Raw genomic sequence first — 15,478 nt, 5'->3', positions numbered from 1 at the left:
GGGGGGAAACTACACTTCCCATAATGCCATTCGATGGTCTTATTTCCGGTCCTGCGCGGTTTCTGGAGCGGATTGGAACCCGGAGTCAGGATTCACTGAATGTGTAGACGTTTGGGAAACAGGTAACGACTTTATGCTAAACTTGTGAGGCGTTTATATGCAAACGTATTGAACGAAATGCCCGACTGCTCCTCATTCACAGATGCAGTAGCAATGAAAAGTGTTAGCGAAGCCAGTTCCTCGAGCTTTGCGCTTTCAAACGCTCTGGCTCCAGATGAGCGCTGCGTCTCCATTCCATCCGCCATGCCGATTGTTCTTTGTTACATTTGCATTGCTGAAAAAGAGCGAGCGCAGTCTGAGATCGGAGTTAAAACCCGGCTACAGTTTGAAATCTTCCCAAATCACGGATTCTGTCCGTATTTTAGTATTTTCCTGGCTGCTAACAGGCGTTTCATGCGCGGACTGCTACCTGTTCTGCGTTGCTAAAGAGCGTAATTTGTTACTTTTGTTGATCTTCGGAGCATCAACAAAATATGTTGGGCTCTGCTGACTGACAGCAATGCAATGAATACAAAGTTATGATGGGGAGCTGAATTTATGTGTTATTACTGCATGTTTGCATTAAGACCTTAAAGACTTACAATTTTATAACGTATACTGATGATATAATCTTCTCTTTACTCTTCTCTTACTGGACATCTGCATATTAGTCCATATTTATGTAATTATATTCAAAGATACATAAAAAAAGAAAATAAATGTCATACCAAAAATGACTTCAATAAACCTTATATGGTGTAATTTTAATACTGAAAGTAAAAATGTTTATGTTGTGCAATGGTAAAAATGTTTTAAAAGTCTTGTTCCTTTAGACATAAATGTTAGCATAAGTTGTTTGACGTAGTCTTTTATTATTTCTATATGTATTTAAGAAGTAATTTATTAATTACTGAATGGGTATTTTTTTTTAAGTCACAAGATAGTCAATCCAAATTTTTCTAGAAAATGGTTTATCATGTGTTATTTCTGTGTCTTTGTTATTTAAATATGTAATGTTTTACAGTAATGTAATTATTGTATTAATCTACATTTAATGGTTAATGTATACAAAAAATATTAAATGGTTTTCTGTAATTAGCAAAAGATTCATAAGGACATCATAACACAAATTAATGAAATGATAAAGTTGTCACAGGTGTTAAAACTAATGTACATATTTTATGCATCATCTCTAGGGTGTAAGAATGGCAGCGCAGACACCAGATGAGTTTATTTGTAAGTATGCAACTATAATCTCACATGTGTTTATGAATATGCATGCAGCATTATAGTAATAGTGCCATATCCAATTCAAGTTTTATATGTATAGCACTTTTTACGATACAAATCGTTGGAAAGCAGCTTTACAGAAAATTTTAAGTTTCTAAATTATATTTAGGAGTAGGTTATAAATTGTGACTATGGCAGGAATGTACAGTAAGAATCATGCAATATGTTACAAAATACACGTAATCAAACAGACGGTGGATACTATTTACTGCAATGATTATATTTTGCGATTAACTCTACGATGGCAATTAAACGTTGCGATTAAGCCAAATTTGGTAGTTTTATGTTGTTCCAGGGTTATCATCATCTGAGGTCTTCTGTGGGTGGGCATCATCTCTTCTCAGGTGTTTAGTCATCTCAGATCTTCATAAGGGTTGGATCCAGACTGAAGCTTGTGTAATTCCTAGTTGCCTTGGGATGCAAGTCCCATGGCAGAAACAGAGAGGCAAATAGAGACTAAATTAGCGTAGCTACTGTTCCAACCAAGCAAATATGATGTGTTCAACCCAAGCAAAAGAATGATAATATTGTATCCTTATTGCCACTGTGAGGGTTTTTTTTTTGCGGTGTCCTTGTCTTATGTGCATGTGACTGTTCTTCCTGCAGGGTGTGAGGACTGCGGGCAGTACCATGACTCTGAGTGTCCTGAGCTGGGGCCTGTCATCACGGTGAAGGACTCATTTGTTCTGAGTCGAGCACGGTGAGCGGACATGAGTGGCTTTTGGCCAGATACCATCAGAGAGGCTCTTGGCACTCCTTGAGCAGACTGACCGCAATTAGATGACCATATGTGCCAGATATTCACTCTGTCTTGTGTTTATTACAAGTGTTTTATTATGACAAATACAGTATATAAAGTAAGTTTTTATTGTAATATTGTGAAATATTATTGATATTGATTATTTAAAATAACTGTTTTCTGTTTTTTAAAATGTATTTTATTCCTATATATTACATTATTATACATTTTTTCAGCATTATTCCAGTCTTCAGTGTCACATGATCCTTTAGAAATCATCAACATTTTTTTTTTACATTTTAAAAAGTTGTGCTGCTTAACATTTTTGCGGGAACCATGAAACTTTTTTCATTTTTTCAGGAATTTTTTTTTGAAAGGAACAGTATTTATTTAAAATAGAATATCTTTGTAACAGAATATACATTTTTGTTGTCACTTTTGGTCAATTTAATGCTTCCTCGCTGAATAAGAGTTTTTTTTTTATAGATATATATTAGATATTAACTTAATATTATATATTAACTTTTAATTAGAAATTTTAACATCATCATTGTCCATGTTCCAGGTCGTCTTTACCAGACAGTTTGGAGATCAGGTCGGCTGAGGAGGGCAAAGAAGGTGTATTTGTAATAAGTCGGCTGGTTAAGAGGACTCGTTTTGGCCCGTTTGAGGCCAAGAGGGTTCCAAGCCTTCAAATTGAGGGGGCATTTCCTTTAAAGGTAAACAACAGACCGTCAATATGTCACTTGTATCCAAATGGGCCTATAATTGATGTTTTCTCCATCGTTTATCTTAGATATTTCAAAAGGATGGCTCAGTGGTGTGCTTTGACACATCCAATGAAGACGACTGTAACTGGATGATGTTGGTTCGGCCCGCCACAGACCACAAACATCAGAATCTGACGGCATACCAGCAAGATGATGATGTTTACTTCAATACATCACAGGTGAATTGATGCCTCACTTCTGTGCAATTCATAGCACTGTGATTATATAGTGAGGACAATTACAGATAAATAATACACAGCTTAGTTTAATATCAGGCTGTTATTAAATTTCAAATGCTCATTTACTTTGGTTATTCTCATTTGCTCCATCTCAGGATGTCCTGCCAGGAACAGAGCTTCGAGTCTGGTATGGAGCTTTTTATGCCAAAAAAATGGATCGGCTTATTCTTAGGCCACCTGTACTTCCACCTCCACCAGGTATGTGTGCTTTAAAGTCTGTACAATGTGAAGTATAGCTCTGTTGGATGACGTTATTCATCCTTTGTGTCTTTAGAAATGGTGTCCAACAAACCTGGAGTCCCTCTGACAAAGGGGCCAACAACATGGACCCTTCCTGTCCCGGACCAGCTGCTTTGCCAAACCCCCGCGGCTGCTGTAGACCCATCTGTCCAGGAGGTTACAGAGGCGGTATCCCAAAACAACACAGCCAACATTGCCCCCGCCCCACCAGAGCCAACCAGAAAACAAGGCAGGCCACGGCGAACAAAAACACAGAAACCTGGAACAGCTGATTCTAGTCAAGGTGTGGTGGGAATTTTAGGGGTATGACTTACAAAGTAGCATTTTTCTGAAAAGTAACACTTGAAAAGTTGTGTGAATGAAGTTTATGTTTCCACCTCCCATTTAGTAGAAGCCTCTGTTCCTACATCAGGTGAGCGGACGCTCACTACTGTGGCTCCTGATGTTCCCCTGTCTGTACTGGATGTCCAAGAGGTGGTTGCCGGAGATGGCCCTCCACTCAAAACATCTCGGATGACACGCTCCCCCATCTCCACCGGGAAGTAAGGAGACCCTTTACAATTCCTTTATGTTTTAAAGCACATTCCCTGCTGTTTACATTTGGAATTATTTCCTTTTTTGTTAAGAAATTCAGCAGGGATTCATTAAAATGATCAAAAGTGACAGCAAAGACATTTATACATTTACTTTTGACTCACTATTCTTTAAGAAAAAATCCTGGGGAAAAAATATCACAGTTTCCACAAATTTATTAAGCAGCACAACTGTTTTCAACATTGATAATAATAATAAAATGTTTCTAGAGCACCAAATCAGCATAGAATTATTTATTTTTTATCAAATAAATGCCAAAAATATTAATAAAAAATTTAAATAAATCAAGCTTTTTGATCAATAGTGCAGTTTCACTCATTTATTGATTCTGTATCCTATTTGTCTGTTAGACCTGGTATGAGGAAGCGATCTCTGCGGCAGGGAGGCGATCACAAAAGAGTTTACCAGTGCTGCCTCTGCAGTAAGGTGTTTCAGAACAGCAGCAACCTCAACCGACACATCCGATCCCACGGTAACTCTCCCAGCATCCTGAGAAATGAGCTTATTAGAGGTGCAATATGCTTCATTATTAATCTAAACGGTTTGCTTCATTTACAGGTGATAAATGTTTTAAGTGTGATGAGTGTGACAAGATGTTCAGTCGAAAAGAGAGTCTTAAACAGCATATATCATACAAACACAGCAAGAATGAGGTATGGCACATTTTTAGCCAATAACGTTTTCTTTACTGATTTAATAAAAGAGCGAATTTAACGATGGCTAGATGCATTCATTTTAACATGAATCTGCGTTTTTGTATTTCTTAGCCTGACATAGAGTATAGATACAAGTGTTCAACCTGTGACAAATCCTTCCGGGTGGAAAATGCCTTAAGATTTCATAACTGCAGGACAGGTAAAGAAGACATTTCATTTGAATGATATCCATTAAATCACTTTAGCAAAAGATTGCAAACTATTCATACATATTTGTGTGCAAATATTAAATAATTATCATATTTTATGAAATGGCATATTTCATTTTTGAAATTATTTATTATTTTACTTTTTTTAGGGCTGTTGATTTAATTATCTGATTAAAAAACAGATATGACTAATTAACAATTGTGTTATGTATTTAATTAAATGAACAGATCCTAATCATTTTACAATTCAGTCGTCGTGGCTTGAGTTCTATTTTCTAAATGTTTTGAAGAAATGAATGAAAATGTATTCAACAGCATGCATATGTTCTCCTCCTATTGCAGATGACAAAACGTTCCAGTGTGAAATATGCTCGAGGTTTTTCTCCACTAACAGTAATTTGTCCAAGCACAAAAAGAAACATGGCGAGAAACTCTACGCGTGTGAAATCTGCAATAAGATGTTCTACCGCAAAGATGTCATGCAAGACCACCAGAGGCGGCATGTCGTTGGTACGGTTTTGAGATTGCTGCTTCGAATGTAATTCTTCAAATAAGCCGAGCAAAGACTCCATGCATATTTCAAATATCAATTAAGTATTTTTAAAAGTGTAAAGTGGCAGATAGTGTCTGAAGTTGATCTAATCAGTAAATAAGCACAAGCACTAAACAGATGGTTCTTGTACATCTGTTCTCTGTTCCTAGGCCTCATTAACTTTCTTTGCCCTTCGCTTTAAGCAGAGATCATCAACCATTATGTCGCTTCCTCTGTGTGTGCACTAATGGCTTCCACCACCCATTGCTTTTCCACAGGCCAGAAGAACATGAAACGAGAGGAGCTTGAAGCGAATGGTGATGAGGGAAGCAAATACAGGAAGGAGCCTTCGGCGTGCCCCATTTGTGGAAAGGTGGATTTCCTACATCAGTTACATCAAATATGTCGAGATCAGTTCTGTGCAAAACGGGAATTAAAAACAAACCTTTTATTCAAGGTGTTTTCCTGTCGGAGTAACATGAACAAACACTTACTAACCCATGGGGACAAGAAATACACCTGTGAGATCTGCGGCCGCAAATTCTTCCGTGTGGATGTGCTGAGAGATCACATTCATGTACACTTTAAGGTGAGGAATTTTTCATTATCTGGTATTTGGTGAGTTGTCTGAAGGACTAGTCGGCTGGAAGGAAATGCTGAATCAATAGGATCCACCACTGTCTATTAAAAGCATTTTTGTTTAGGGGCATTTTCATGCTTAAATGGAAATTAAATTGTTGATTAATTTGTGTTGTTGTACAATAATTGAATGCATATTTCTTTCAGGACATCGCCTTAATGGACGAGCAGGAGAGAGAGGACTTCATTAAGAAGATTGGCATCTCTATGGAGGAGAGTGACGACAGCTCTGATGAGGAAGATGAGAAGAACGATCCTGAACATCACAAATACAGCTGCAAGAAATGTCAGGTAAACTGTCATTAGTAATTAAATATTGTCTTCTTCACATCTTAAAATGTACAGCCTTTTTAACATTAATGTCTAATATTTATTTGCTCAGATTTAAAAAAAAAATGTTTTAATTAATTTAAATTAATTTTTTTAATTAATAACCAAGATTTAATTAGTTGTTAAAAATTAAATGAATATGTATATTGCGAGAATTAAAAAACTAAACCAAATTTAGATAAAAAAAAATATTAAGTGTGTTTTGCTATTTATTCGTTTTCATTAATATGCACCACTATATATGAACAGCCATATTTACCGACATCGCCACATTATCATTTATTAAATGTGTAAATGTACAAAAATTCCATGAAAATATTTTTACTATTGCCATTAATTGAAATTCAACTGCTTCCAAAAACATTTAATGGCTAAATAAAAAAACCCATTAAAATCAGTGTGATGTTCATAATGTTGTTTAATTTGAAAATCATTTATTTTCAGAATATTATAAACTTTCTCCCACTTTTCATCAACTTCGTCAAGGTGACATTCGCCAAGGGTCGTGACTACTTGAAACACATAATGGACATGCATAAGGAAAAGGGGTACAACTGCACCATGTGTAACCGCCGTTTTGCTCTGAAGGCCACTTACAACGCTCACCTGGTCATCCACCGAGACCACCTCCCTGATCCTGCAGTGCAGAAGTAAGACACAGCGTTTACGCACAGATGGTAACTTCATAAGGTTCCTTTTTTTTTTCAACAGAATTCAATTCCACTACTTTCTTTGCAGATATATTCATCCGTGTGACATGTGCGGACGGATTTTTAACAGCATCGGCAACCTGGACAGGCACAAAATCATCCACACAGGTGAATCTGGAATTACCAATAGATTATATAACATACAGATAAACAAGGCTTCATAAATGCTAAAACCACTCCACCGCAGGAGTGAAGAGCCATGGCTGTGATCAGTGTGGAAAGTCTTTCGCCAGGAAAGACATGCTAAAGGAACATCTAAGAGTCCATGACAACGTCAGAGACTTCCTGTGTGCAGAATGTGGGAAAGGTATGAACACTTATCCCTCTTTATCCCATAATACATCTTGCATGATAATGCGAGACGCTGTGGTTTAACCTTAAAGTGATTCCAGAGGCAGTGCATGTATGGGATGAGTCCATACATTTGTCTGTGTTTTCCAGGCATGAAGACAAAACATGCTCTACGGCATCATATGAAGCTGCACAAGGGAATTAAAGAATACGAATGCAAAGAGTGTAACCGCAAATTTGCCCAGAAAGTTAACATGCTGAAGCATTACAAAAGACACACGGGTGAGCAACATTCTAGACATGTACTGTAATGTTGCATATGATATGTACTGCAAAACAAGATTCAAAATATAATCACGTATTCCTTCAGGCACAAAGGACTTCATGTGTGAACTGTGCGGGAAGACGTTTAGTGAGAGGAACACAATGGAGACGCACAAGCTTATTCATACAGGTACTGTTCACTGAAATATTATAGTGTTTGGTATAGTTGCAGAAAAACAGTCAGATGTTTACTCTCATCTGTTTCTCTTTTGTAGTTGGAAAGACGTTTTCTTGCGCCGTCTGTGACAAGAAGTATGTGACGCAGTATATGCTGCAGAAACACATGCAGCTGACCCATGAGAAGGTGGAGGCTCAGAGCTGCCACCTGTGTGGCACCAAAGTCTCCACACGCGCCTCCATGAACCGCCACATGCGCCGCAAACACCCCGAGGTGAGACACTACTACACGCCTCAAGGTTAATGACATTAGTGATCAAAATTGATATTGTCAATGATTATTACGGTAAGAATTATGAACGGAGTGATGATTATTCAGTTACTTGAATTAAAAAACTGGTATGTAGGACGAGAAAAAATTCATGACAAGATATTAACAATGATATAGAAGAGGAAAAAAGTAAATTTGGATAAAACGTCTGCTAAATGTATAAACAGAAATGTAAAAAAAAGTAATTCAACCATCATTCATTTTGTACGGATAAATCTTGTTATGCATTTAAAACATTTTAAACATTATTTAGTGAATTCTACACATTTAAATAAATGGATTTTTAAAATATCAATTTGTAAAATATGTATCTATAAGTTTGCATCAAATAAATAATGTATTTGTTGAATAAATTACATGCTGTCTTAGTAAAATAAAACTGTCTTTACTGTCATACTGTCACAAATGGCAGCAAATAATATGCAAATATAAAATAGTTATTTTAAATTGTAATAATATTTTACAATATTATTATTTTTACTGTATTTTACTGTAAATTACATACTATTTTAGTCAGTAACATAGACTAATTAATTAAAAAAATAAAAGTTTATGAAATGACAAAATACAGACCTTAAAGAACATTTTCATTTCACCTTGTTACCCATATCTTTAAGATTTTTGAGTTTATGGAAATCTAAGATGTTTAAGTTTCATGTGATCGCAGCAGATTGCGGCAGTACGGCTGAGTGACTTTGATCTTCAAGAACCCTCAACAGTCGACGCTTCCACCATCAGTATTTCACAGGTTTGTCTTTAAACAGCCTGCATTGCGTGATGATAGACAGAGAATGGAAATTAACAGAGATAATTTGTTGCACGAGAAACATTTAAAAGTGTTTTTCCTGATTTGGTTTCTGTTTGTCATTCTCGCTGGTGTTCAGCCCTCTCTGACTCTGGAGAAAGGCTCTCTCACTGCAGAAAAAGTCTCCAGGAACTCCAATCACTCCAAGAAGAGGGCAAAACACCTGCCTCATGAGCCTGAGCTGTCTGATTCAGATGAGTACGATGACTTCACCAGCAAACCCACGGAGTTCTCCACCACTGTGGGAGATGAAACCAACTCTGCCGTGCAGAGCATACAACAGGTTTGTTCTATCAGAAACGCCAAGTCAACATGAAATAAGAATCAACACTCTTTATTTTGTTAATGCAAACTGCTGGCCTTATTGAGCCTGATTCTGTTCAAAATGTAATTAAAATTCTATACTGTGGGTCTAAAGTTAATTCATGTTTTAGTTAAAGCTGCAACTTTTTTGTGTTGAAAATGTACATTTACATAAGCGAGTATACCATGAATCCATTTTCCAAACCGTGTTTTTGGCTTGTCCTGAATCACTACGGTACACCTCTGAGAAGTGTTTGTATTTGGACTGTTTTAGACTGGTTCGGGTAGGTACTGCTGCAGAGTAGCCTAGTGCCTGCATGATTCGTGAAAGACATAAACAGAGAAAAGTAGCTCCGGCTACAGTGTTCTTCTGCAAAAAGCACGGAGTTCTGTTTATTAACCACTAGAGCATCAAAAGTTAAGGACTACAGCTTTAACTATAAGTTGTTATATTATTTAAATATAACATTTAGTAAATAAAAAATTAAACCCTAAAATATTTTTTTTAAATGCTACATGTGAATTTGGGTATCATAACATAATGTACAGTATATAAAATGTATATTAATTTTAAGATGTGCTGAAGATTACATTTAACAGTGTTATTAAATCGAATTCAATCAGTTTAAAAGTGAACCCCATTCACTTCCATAATGTACATTCCTGGTAACATTGAGAATGATTCTTTTAACAATTCAATTAACGATATGAAAATTCTGATGATAAACATATAACTATTTTCATGTAATGGCTGAAACTGATGATCGGCAGATAATAATTTTTTTTTTGTTCCAAGTTAAAAATGAAACACCAAAAACTTCATCATAACTTATTAATATATGGTTTTAAAAAAAGGATATATATTTTTAGATTTACTAAAGATTACATTTAACATTTCAGTTTATTACAGTAATACATAAATATCTAATATCAATCAATATTTGTAGTGTTTCCCTAGATCAAATCAATTCCTGAGAGATAAAAAAAAAAAATTAATGATCAAATATTTTGTTTCACTTTGCTTAAAGCAAAGGAGGTTGTGAAATCCAGTCCATGACTTTTAATACAACTTTGATTTTAAGTGTTGTTTCATGTGATTATATTGAATGATCTCCTCTGTCCAATGTACACACACAGGTGGTAGTGCTGGCCGACCCCAGTGCCCCTCCAGCCCCCTCCAGCTCGGTCAGTTTGACCAACATCACCGTGACCCCCATCACCTCACCCGCTTCTGCACAGTTCAGCAACCTGCAGCCAGTCGCTGTCAGCCACCTCGCTCCAACCGATCGCCCCATCACCCTGGACAGCTCCATCCTCACTGTGACATTCGATGCTGTCAGTGGTTCGGCAATGCTGCACAACCGGCCGGCGGATCTCCAGTCAGAGGCGGTGGGATCCACGGGGGCCGCAGCTCCACAATCGGTTGCACATTTCATCAACCTCACTACCTTCGTCAACCCGATCTCCCACCAGCTGGAGCAGCCGGCTCTAACCTGGAGGCCTGTCGCATCGACCGACGGAGCTCATGCAAGCACCATAGATGAAACCCAGACAGACACTCAGGCTCCCCCAGAACAGCCACAATCACTGCCAGAACAAAGGCACCAGATTCAGCCGCAGGTCACAGGACCTCCCCAACAACAGACCGCCACAGCAACACAGATGTTCAGCTACTGAGAAATTAGATATATTATATAATTTATAGCTAAGATCCAATTTTGGAAGTTGGTTAAGAGTTAGGACCAATATGATGAAAGGTTTTGTTAATAATTGAGCACTTCTCGTTGTTGAAAGTCTGACTGTGACTATAAGGGCAGTGCAAGTCTTTTGTTTGAATGTATTAAACAGTTTCAACAAATTATGAAGATCCTGGAGGTGATTATCTTATTTTATTTTATTTTTTAATAAATGCATGAAATGTCCGATTATGATTTAAGAGGAAGCGGGGACCTTAGTTTTTTTTAAATAGTAACTCAGATTATATTTGTTGTATGATGCCATGCTGTAGCACCTGTGGATTGATGATGTCAAAAAGAATGAATCGATATAAATGTCATACGTGGATAGATTGTATTGTAAGTGCTAACTGGAAATTTTTGCTATTTTTTTGTTTCCTTTTAAAAAACAAATGGGTTGGCCTTCTAATAAATGCATGCATGGGCTCGTCTCGGAGGTGTATTTTTTTTGTTGTTGAATTTGTATTAATGTAAATTAATTGTACGCCCTCTAAATGGTTTAGCTCCTGCATACCTAACTAGCCTACCAACGCTAAAATCAATCAAGCTCCCTAAGGTCACAAAACGCTGGACTTTTGGTAGTACCTTGGATAGCAAAGTCCACTAAAGGAGGTAGAGCTTTTTCGTTTTTGGCTCCTAAACTCTAGAATAGCCTTCCTGATAATGGTCGGGGTTCAGACAGACTCTCTCTGTTTAAATCTAGATTAAAAACGCATCTCTTTAGCCAAGCATTCAAATAATGCAACTCATAACTTTGGACTGCAGTTATATCTGATGAAATGCACATTCTTATTCTTTAACTTGGGTTAAACTAATAAATTTTACTTGGTTGGAACAGCAGCTATGCTAATTGTGTCTCTATTTGGTTCTCTGTTTTGCCTGCCTAGGATTTACACAAGCTTCAGTCTGGATCCAGAACACCTGAAAAGAGATGATGCCAACCTCTCAGAGGAGCTCAGATGATGGAAACCCTGAAACAACATACAGAACTAACAAATATTGCTTTAAGTGTGATTGCGTCATATAATAATTCCTTTTAATAGTGTTTATAGTCTGTTTGACTACGTCCTTGATTAGTTTTTACCGAAAATGTCTGCCATATGGACATAAACTGACAGTCACCACTGATAAGCAACTACTAAATATTGAAGAAACTTCATTTTCTGTAAAGTTGCTTTACATGATTTGTATGGTAAAAAGCCCTATACAAATATACTATAATTATCTAGTTGTTAAAAACGTCCACGTTAATTATCCACGGTCTAAATGCAAAGAAAAACAAAGAATTTAACATCGGTCTAAAGTTCTGCTCTGCTGTACTCCACACCGCTAGTGGCGCTAACAGCGCGAACTTCACCGAAGTCATTCACTCCACAAGGAAGAAGAGAATCTCGCGGCTGCGCGGTGGCGAGTTAACGTTTGTCACTAGATTCTGTACAATATAATGAATTATTTTATAAAATAGACTATTTTAAGATTTCATTACCTACACGTAATTTATATAACGAAACAAATACAGGGGACTGTCGCGTAATGACAGAGAAGTTTGATGCACAAGGATAGTCAGTGAAGATCACGGTTATGTGTTGCAGCGTTTCACTGGAGTGAAGTGGAACTAAGTGCGACTCGAGTTACAGAAAAGAGAGAAAGACAAATCTGCAGCTTCACAGCCGGGGACTGAGTTTGCTTGCTTGTGCCAGGAGTGAAAACGTGGCAGAGATCTCGCCAGAATGGAGTTTGCAGCTATTTTTGCACTATCACTACTGATAGGTGCGCTGGTTTTGTTGGTGGTCGTGGCTGTTAGCAGACAGAAAGGCGAGTTATCTGAGCAGAACGAACAGAAGAAAGACACCAGTGCTCCGGGTAAGCGACGCATGTCTCTCACACCTACCAACAAGTTTTGAAGTTGAGTTCTTGTCACTAATGTAGCGGTATTTTAAATTAGTCAATGTTTATGTTTTAAAGTAGTCTATTTTTGTGTCATGTCTTCACAATCAAACTGCTGGATAATGTTTCAGTGGAGGAAAATGCAGCGAAAGCTTCTTCCAAAAAGCAGAAGCATCAACAGCGCCCCCGTAAGGAGAAACCGCAGCAGCACACATTCTCACACAAGCTACTGGCTTCTAGTCTGAAGGTGATTCCTGCTTAAATATCAGATCTAGTAAACATTTACTGTCAAGGCTTGTTACAGTAAAGACATTTCAAAATGTTGTCTTCAAAGCCCTTTTCTGTGCGTTTCATTTCTCCTTTTTAGAATCACAGTGGTAATGTCACCTGCCTAGATTTTAGTAGCAATGGCAAATACCTTGCATCTTGCTCGGATGATCGTACCATCAGGATCTGGAGCACGAAAGACTTCCTGGAACGAGATCACAAGTGCTTGCGGGCCAATGTTGAGTTTGACCATGCCACACTCGTCCGCTTCAGCCCAGACTCTCGGTATGTTCTGCTTCATTAATAACCCGCAGTTCAATTAGGTTAAATCTAACCATTTTCAGTAACTGTTATTGCTGCTGACTGGTTCGTGTTTGTCCCTAGAGCATTTATCACTTGGCTGGATAATGGAGAGACCATTCGCATCTATAAGATGATTAAAAAGGATGATGGGACATTCAATTTCAAAGCTGCCCCAGAGGATTTCCCTCAGAAACACAAAGGGATCGTTATCAACATCGGAATTGCAGAGACCGGTCGGTGAACTCCAGTAATTAAATGCAGCTAAACTAAATGGGATACACATAGGCTAAGCAATCTTACAGAAGACTTAAATAGTAATTGTATATTCTGTTTTCAGGCAAATTTATAATGTCTGCCTCTGTTGACACCACCATTGTGATCTGGGATCTAAAGGGAGAAGCTTTAGCTACTATTAACACGAATCAGATGACCAACTCGCATGTTGCTGTCTCACCGTGTGGAAGGTGTGTTTTCTGAAACCTCCAGAACCTCTAGGGCTCGTATCATATGTATTTTTTTTTACTGATATATACACTTATAATGTTAGTGAAATGTTTTTTGGAGCAATAACAATCTGAATTGACATTTTTAATGTAGTTAAAAGTGTTCCTTTCTTTGATGAAAACCTCTTTGCACCACTAAGAGTCATACAAAGATTTATGTGGCGCATCAGTGGTAATAATGTAGATCTAAATAAAACAATTTGTTTTCCTTCTCATTAGGTTTGTTGCTTCCTGCGGCTTCACCCCTGATGTGAAGGTGTGGGAGGTTTGCTTTGCTAAATCAGGGGAGTTCAAAGAGGTCGCCCGTGCATTTGACCTTAAGGGACATTCGGCTGGGGTTTACTCCTTTGATTTCTCCAACGACTCTCGGAGGCAAGATCATCTCATCTTTTACTATTGATCGGAAACATATAATAATATAAATATATTTCTATAAATCAAATCATAAATGCATAACTAAGTCATATAAATGAATCTATAATGTAGTAATACTATAATAGCATGTATTATTATAGCAGATACTTAATTTTTAGATTCTGTTAAATTTAGATTTAGCTTTATTTAATAACATTTAAATCATTTCCATTTACAGAATGGTGACTGTGTCCAAAGACGGCACGTGGAAGCTGTGGGACACTGATGTGGAGTATAAGAAAAAGCAGGACCCATATTTGCTCCGGACCGTGCCATGTCAGGTGTCCGAGGGGAGCCGCATTGCCCTGTCTCCTGACGGTCGTGTAGTAGCCATATCAAATGGTTTTGATATAGCTATGTACAGTGCCAGCACTGGTGAACTAGAGGAGGAGTTTCACGGTGTTCACAGCGAAGAGATAACAGACCTTAAGTTTGACATCAACAATCGCTTCCTAGTGAGTAGTGGGGACCGTGCCATTCGCGTCTTTCACAATGCAGTCGGTTACCGTGCTGCCATCCAGGACATGCAGACCATGCTGAAGAAAGCCTCAAACGATGGAGTGAGACAGAGACTCCAGCAGCAGATCACAGATGCTCAGAATGCTCTGGACACAGTGCTGAATGCAACAAAGAACTAAAAGCTGATTTGATTTCACTGGAAATTTAGTCTGTTTTTGGTTTCAGAATTAATTTGATTTAGCATGCTGATTTTATTGAATAAATTGGGTGTTTTTAAGTATTTGTCAATTACTTTTGTTCCTCTTTCACCGATTTTTCTACTGCCATCTCTTTGTGGCTTTTAAGGTGAAATAAGGGGAAATATGTCCTACAAAGGCAAAATACAGTCATACTGAAATGGAAACACCCTTTTATTTACACACACACACACACATATACGTTTCTGTTGATTGTATTCATTATTATTCATTATATGATATAAACAGTTAAAAAATGTATATTCTTTTTTTTATCTAAATGTCAAACAAAAAAGCTCATTTGCGTTTTGGTTTTATCACATTTTATCTTATACATTGCTGGTATTACGCTCGATTAACATATAATATTCAACATTAACTTTAATAATCACAACACATTTTAATATCTTAATTCTTAATTTAAAAAATAAGAATAGATCTGAAAGACTTTTATTTTGAAATTAACTTTGACCTTTTTAAATTATATTAAAGCATTTTGATTAAAAATAAGTACA

General features: G+C 37.2%; 2 protein-coding genes across 6 annotated transcripts; both read left to right on the top strand.

Moving 5' to 3' along the window:
* The first annotated feature begins 7 nt into the window (after nucleotides 1-7).
* LOC127966446 (PR domain zinc finger protein 15) lies at nucleotides 8-11,325 on the top strand. 5 transcript variants are annotated; one of them, XM_052567416.1, is made up of 24 exons: nucleotides 8-122; nucleotides 1,236-1,275; nucleotides 1,936-2,029; nucleotides 2,634-2,787; nucleotides 2,865-3,017; nucleotides 3,173-3,275; nucleotides 3,352-3,600; nucleotides 3,709-3,859; nucleotides 4,262-4,383; nucleotides 4,470-4,564; nucleotides 4,679-4,766; nucleotides 5,119-5,286; nucleotides 5,587-5,681; nucleotides 5,766-5,897; nucleotides 6,095-6,238; nucleotides 6,764-6,927; nucleotides 7,016-7,095; nucleotides 7,175-7,294; nucleotides 7,429-7,560; nucleotides 7,649-7,732; nucleotides 7,818-7,993; nucleotides 8,721-8,798; nucleotides 8,935-9,138; nucleotides 10,296-11,325. In XM_052567416.1, the coding sequence occupies exons 2-24, from the start codon at nucleotides 1,245-1,247 to the stop codon at nucleotides 10,833-10,835; spliced, it is 3,357 nt and encodes a 1,118-aa protein (XP_052423376.1). In that variant the 5' UTR covers nucleotides 8-122; nucleotides 1,236-1,244; the 3' UTR covers nucleotides 10,836-11,325. The 5 variants fall into 5 exon arrangements, with proteins under 5 accessions (XP_052423376.1, XP_052423375.1, XP_052423374.1 ...); XM_052567415.1 differs by having other exon boundaries at nucleotides 8,718-8,798; XM_052567414.1 differs by having other exon boundaries at nucleotides 3,706-3,859.
* A 920-nt stretch (nucleotides 11,326-12,245) lies between these two features.
* On the top strand, nucleotides 12,246-15,004 carry LOC127966448 (transducin beta-like protein 2). Its single transcript, XM_052567418.1, has 7 exons — nucleotides 12,246-12,757; nucleotides 12,913-13,028; nucleotides 13,149-13,333; nucleotides 13,433-13,584; nucleotides 13,689-13,815; nucleotides 14,074-14,226; nucleotides 14,447-15,004. Exons 1-7 carry the CDS (start codon nucleotides 12,625-12,627, stop codon nucleotides 14,904-14,906), a joined length of 1,326 nt encoding a protein of 441 aa, XP_052423378.1. The 5' UTR covers nucleotides 12,246-12,624; the 3' UTR covers nucleotides 14,907-15,004.
* Nucleotides 15,005-15,478: the final 474 nt, after the last annotated feature.

Source organism: Carassius gibelio, chromosome B10 (genome assembly GCF_023724105.1).
Source record: "Carassius gibelio isolate Cgi1373 ecotype wild population from Czech Republic chromosome B10, carGib1.2-hapl.c, whole genome shotgun sequence".
NCBI lineage: Eukaryota > Metazoa > Chordata > Actinopteri > Cypriniformes > Cyprinidae > Carassius > Carassius gibelio.
This window is presented reverse-complemented; position numbering and strand designations above follow the sequence as displayed.

What these genes read in the sequence shown, in the direction of transcription:
- LOC127966446 (XM_052567412.1), top strand. Translation starts at nt 1,245, where the DNA reads ATGGCAGCGCAGACACCAGATGAGTTTATTT. An exon ending in TGTACTTCCACCTCCACCAG is followed by an intron (nt 3,276 to 3,351) that starts GTATGTGTGCTT and finishes TTGTGTCTTTAG; the next exon opens with AAATGGTGTCCAACAAACCT. An exon ending in GCACAAAATCATCCACACAG is followed by an intron (nt 7,096 to 7,174) that starts GTGAATCTGGAA and finishes ACTCCACCGCAG; the next exon opens with GAGTGAAGAGCCATGGCTGT.
- LOC127966448 (XM_052567418.1), top strand. Translation starts at nt 12,625, where the DNA reads ATGGAGTTTGCAGCTATTTTTGCACTATCACTACTGATAGGTGCGCTG. An exon ending in CATCGGAATTGCAGAGACCG is followed by an intron (nt 13,585 to 13,688) that starts GTCGGTGAACTC and finishes TTCTGTTTTCAG; the next exon opens with GCAAATTTATAATGTCTGCC. An exon ending in GCTGTCTCACCGTGTGGAAG is followed by an intron (nt 13,816 to 14,073) that starts GTGTGTTTTCTG and finishes CCTTCTCATTAG; the next exon opens with GTTTGTTGCTTCCTGCGGCT.